Source organism: Gastrolobium bilobum, unplaced genomic scaffold (assembly GCF_033153095.1).
Source record: "Gastrolobium bilobum isolate Gb01-03AN ecotype WA unplaced genomic scaffold, APGP_CSIRO_Gbil_v1 utg5369, whole genome shotgun sequence".
In the NCBI taxonomy this organism is placed as follows: domain Eukaryota; kingdom Viridiplantae; phylum Streptophyta; class Magnoliopsida; order Fabales; family Fabaceae; genus Gastrolobium; species Gastrolobium bilobum.
In genome coordinates this window covers 585,798-591,154 of record NW_026899621.1, presented here as the reverse complement: position 1 = coordinate 591,154, position 5,357 = coordinate 585,798, and the positions used below count along the sequence as shown (strand labels likewise).

General features: G+C 33.0%; 1 protein-coding gene across 1 annotated transcript; it reads right to left on the bottom strand.

The window, feature by feature from the left end:
• Positions 1 to 1,957: 1,957 nt before the first annotated feature.
• Positions 1,958 to 3,185, bottom strand: LOC133292041 (18 kDa seed maturation protein). The gene is made up of 2 exons (XM_061490415.1): positions 3,007 to 3,185; positions 1,958 to 2,580 (listed from the first exon to the last, which is right to left on the bottom strand). Exons 1-2 carry the CDS (start codon positions 3,112 to 3,114, stop codon positions 2,173 to 2,175), a joined length of 516 nt encoding a protein of 171 aa, XP_061346399.1. The 5' UTR covers positions 3,115 to 3,185; the 3' UTR covers positions 1,958 to 2,172.
• Positions 3,186 to 5,357: the final 2,172 nt, after the last annotated feature.

The window sequence follows — 5,357 nt, the reverse complement described above, 5'->3', positions numbered from 1 at the left end:
ACACAAAGAAGATAGACTTCCTCATTGGATAATAAATTTATGTTTGTGAGTTGACGTTTTTTATCACATGTATTTTGTCCCGGATACGAATTTAAAAATAAATAGACCTGAATATAAATTCTTGGTGTCAAAATGGATTGTGTTGAAAATTATCTCCCCTAAAAATTCATAACATGAAATTATAGAGAGATTCGCAAAAAATTTCATTTTAAAATTTTAACTTGAAAAATCCATTAATATAAATTAACAATGAAGTTGATTGGGTTTCCTAATTATAACAAGCATCATAAGAAAAGTGCATTTAATCACAGAATAATTTTAAAAAACTTATTCAATTGTTATAAATTTTTTGAAACATGTTTTTTTAATTAATTTTTTTCTTCGCTTTTCTAATATAATTAGTAAGCTAATAATTTATAATCTTACAAATTCAAAAAAATGATAAAATATAATTTGAATTAAAAATTAATAATGCTTTAAAATAATTACTAATAAAATAATATAACTAATTATAAATAATTAAGTTAAGGATAAATTAATTCAATAACTAATAAAGAAAATAATAAAGATTATATTTACAAACTTTTTATTTATATGACCGATCATATTTTAAATTAAGAATATATAATTAAATCTATTTAATATAATTTATAAAAAAATTATATAGAGATCATTTTCCTACTATTAATGCTTATACTAGCTATTAGCTAACAATAAAGTTGCTAACGAGAAAGGGGGACTCAATTATGAATTAGCACTTTCCGCAATTAATGCGCAGCACAGGAGGCCAAGAGATAAGTACTGTGGATATTCACGATTGTAAAAGCAGCTCAACCGCACGAGAGATTTTCGGTGGAACGTGTTCATCAACTTTTTTAAATGGTACGCGATTAATGTTATTTTTCAATCTGTCATGGGGTTCGCTACCCGTTGTAGCGAATTTGGTTTGCTAACGTGTCATGTTTCTAATAGATACCAAGTTCACTACACGGGTTAGCGAATTTGGTTTTAACCAAGTTCACTAACTTCACACCTTTTTTTTAAGGTGATAGTTATTATTTACTAGAAATGTGACACGTCAGTAAATCGAGTTCGTTACACCGGTAGCGAATTTGTTCCCGTGACAGATTAAGAAATAACACTGTTCGCGTGACATTTAGATAAAAAAATTAAAAAAAAAATAATATTTTGGTCATTCTTCCAAATACGAGCACATGCTACTTTACCAAAAAAAAATGGATAAAACTCAGAAGGCAACAAGAAAAAATGATTGGATCCAGAAGAAATAAATTTTTCCGGACCACCAAGTTGTATACTCGCGAGCACTTAAAAAAATCCCAGCCACATAAACACACATACTTAACCCCGAGAATATTCAGAGCTCCAAGTTCCACACACGAAGAACAATCCCAGCCACACAGTGACACAGGCACACACACTTAACCCCCGAGAATATTCAGAGCTCCAAGTCCACACACTGGCGAAGAAAAGAAAGAATTTGAGGAGAAAAAAAAAATAGAAATCGGATCACTAAATATGGATATAGATATTTTATACTGCCAAACAGTCTGATCAGCTGACCAAATTGTATATTTATTTATTTTTTAGTTTCCTGATCGATTTATCTTTTCCTTTTTTTTGTGAAAGATTTATCTTTTGAATTATATTCGATTTGAGCATTAATTAAACACTATTAAAAAATTGCTTGAACTCAAAATCTTTAATTAAAGGGTTCAGATTCACAGAGACCACTTGGTACTCTCTTTTTTAAAAGAAAGAATTGTGAATCTATTTCGAAATATGGATTGGATCACTCCGAAATCTTTATCCATAATTTGTAATATAATCATATTGGATGTAAAAAACAAAACGTAAAGTTACTTACAATTGAATGTTGTATTATGTTAAATCAATCAAAGTTAAATCATTATTATTCTGTTTTTACACAACAACAGTTTTATTTATTTGTTGAAACAAAGTGAAGTTACAACTTCATGACATGACACTTAAAAACTCAGAGACGTACAAGTAGAAACGCGAGTATCGTGTAAAACCACACAGTAACTGCTCCCTTAACAAAAAAAGGAAGAGGAAACGAAATAAACAACTCAATGACTGAACGATAACATAATCCACACCCTTAGCTATAATTATTATTATTATTATTATTATTTAAGAGTAAGTACCCCCGGTCCCATACCCTGAGGCATTTTGATTTCCACCCACGCGGGTATTATGGGCAGTGGTCCGACCCGTGCCCGTATTCGTCCCAATGGGGTGTGAGCCCACCACTCCGTCGGTGACATTGCTCGTGGGCTGTCCAGTTCCATGGCCAGGCATTGCTGACGTCTGGTGGGCCCCCATGGGTTGTCCATATTCCCCGGTGGTGGAATACGGGGCTGTTCCGGTCCCAGTCGTGTAGTGGCCTTGCCCCATGTGCCCAACCGTGGCCGACTGTTTGGCCGCCGCGTTATGCTCACGCGCCGCCTGCTTCTCTAGCTCGGCCTGGTTGATCTTTGCATCTTTCTTCTGGGTTGCCATCTCCTTTTTCAGAGGATCACGTGCCGTCATCCTCTCTGTCTGGTTAAGCATAAACACATTAATGAGTTCTAGACATGTAATTATCAAATGACCATGTGTTTCTTCTTATATTTTAATAAATTAAAATTACGATTTAATGCAAATTATTAAATAAAATTATTTTAGAGATAAATGAATCATAATAATATGTTCATTACTATAGTAGGGCTCACCCTAGTTGTAACTGAATTACTCAACGTCATTTACAACAAAGTACGAACCAAGGAAACTAGATAAACCTTAGGTATGGGTGCAATCCTTGTTACATGTTATAAAAAGTTCAATTTTAATTTTTTACTAATAACAATCATGTCATTAAAAAAATCATTATTAATTTTTGAGATCATTGTATTCTTTTAATAATACAAAAGAATATGTCATACAATAATTTTTTTTTTTAAAAGTTGATATTAGAAAATGGAATACCTTCTCTTGGACAGTGGCCTTGGTCTTCTCCATGCCAGACTTGGCAGAAGCACCAATGTTAGCAGCTGTTTCCTTGATGGACTCTCCAGCTTTCTTTGCTCCTTCCATTTTCACAATTTCCTTTTCTTCAACGATCAATTATTTTCTTTTCTTTTCTTTTCTTTTCTAGCTTAGGTTTCTTTTGCTCTATGTCTAGCTGCACAGTGCTCTATATCAGTTAAATAGATTTAGGTGCTCCGCTCCCTTGAGGACACGTGTCAAATTGAAGTACGCGTGGCAAGTTTCTGAGACTTATTAGAGTAATCATCTTACACGTAATAGCGACGTGTCAGTTGGCAAGGAGCTTGAAGACAGCGCGGCAGTTTTGGAAGTTAACGACACGTGCCAAACAACCACTTGCGTGGGTTGATGTGTGTCCATCGTTATCAATAGACGGTCATTCCCTTTGCTTTGCTTTATTTATTTTATAACTTGAAGATGTTCTCGTTCAATTTTCTCCGATCACTCATTTTTCTCTTTAATTAGAATAGCGGATGCATTGAGCTCCACTACTGAAGGAAGAATGAAATTAACTCCCACTCGAGAAAGGAAACACATATTCTGGCCCCCAAAATTTTTCAAAAATTTATTTGAAGTAGAGTTTAAATCTCTAACTCAAACAAATTCTTAGAAGTTCAATTGTGAACTTAACTATACTTGAGAGTTATTTCCTTTGCTTTTGGTTATCGTATTTTTCTAATGTGAAAATATGTTTGAAACTCGTTAGTGTGTGCTATTCAGTGTTATAAAACCCGGACCGACTCGGCCGGGTCGACCCGGGAACTGGTAAATCGGTCATATAACCGGTCTGGTTGAAGCAACGGACCGGTTATGCATCAGAACCGATCTGACCCGATCCGACCCGGCCGGTTTTCATAAAAATCGGTGATCCGGGTCGGTCTCAAAAAAAATCTAAATTTAAAAAAAATCATCATAATGAACATATTTGAATATTTTTTTGCTTATTGACTTACATAAGTTATGTACCTACAACACTAATATTATCTCAATTATGCACTATGCAAAAAAAATTGATTTGATTTATAGTTAGAGATGTTATTTTCTTAACCTAAAGTCTCGTATCACGATCATTATATTTTTGTTTGATCTTTTATTGAATAATAATATGTGATTTATTATTTTTTATATTAAAATATTTGAAATTTCTATCATTTTTTTTAGATATTTGAGTATGTTTATAATTTTTTATTTAAATTATAAAATTGCATATAATTACCGGGTCATGTGGTTGAACCAGTGACCCATTGGTTGAACTAGTGACCCAGTAACTCAGTTCCTCGACCGGGACAATGACCGAGCCGGTTTTAATAACATTGGTGCTATTGGAACGAAGAAGTTATTCTGAGCCAACGAGGGTACCTACATTTAATTAAAGATTAGACTCATATATTTATAAAGGTGTAAGTTTAAATCTCACTCATAGATATAAGAATTTATCGATGGGCAATTTATAATTTGTAAGATTCTATTAATCGCAATGTAATAATAAAATTAAATTATATCTTAAAACATATTTTAAATGAAATATATTTAAAATTTAATTATACATTAGTTGAAAATTGAGTTTTCTATTACATCTGAAAATGACTATATTACATCATATTTGTTATGTTCTAGGGACAGATATGTCTAGTCTTGTGACTAGTATATTAATATTGGATCTATGTGTCTTCTCTTAGGTGTCTATGGAAAAGATACCTCACAGATAAATAGATAACTGTGCACTATGGTAAATGGAAGGCAAAGGGTGAGGTGTATACACAGTAACCACTAAGAGAGAAAGGGTTTAATATATATGTACCTTATTGACTTAATCCCTTATTTATAGAGGGGTTACCTGGCAGAGTAGACTTTTTTGGAGCGAAGAGACATTGTGTTGGGAAACCAACAATTGAAGAAGGTAACTAGGTTTTTTGGAGTACAAGTAAGCTTGTGTGTGAAGCTTCGAGAGGTAAGCTTTTGGACCTTAGAGTTAATCCATTTTTTGTTCCACCATGACCTAAAAGGATAGTGATTTTTATACATGGTGTTTGTGATTATATTTCGAATTGATATAATGCATGTTATGGGCGTTTGTTATTTTGTGTGACTTAAAATGGTTAATTCCTTATGCCGGATATAGGACAAGTTCCTGTTACTGGTATATTACAAGACGTTGCGTAATTCATATATTATATTTTCTCTCGCTAGTAGAATTTATATTTTTGCACACATAACATTGACATAGACTATGTTATTTTGATTTCTCTGATTATACTGTATGCCTGAAGTGAACTTCGGGCGGATGAACC

Bases quoted from the DNA above. Each gene is read 5' to 3' on its own strand.
- LOC133292041 (XM_061490415.1), bottom strand. From the start codon at position 3,114: ATGGAAGGAGCAAAGAAAGCTGGAGAGTCCATCAAGGAAACAGCTGCT. The intron at 2,581-3,006 runs GTATTCCATTTT...ATGCTTAACCAG, and splicing joins AGGCCACTGTCCAAGAGAAG to ACAGAGAGGATGACGGCACG.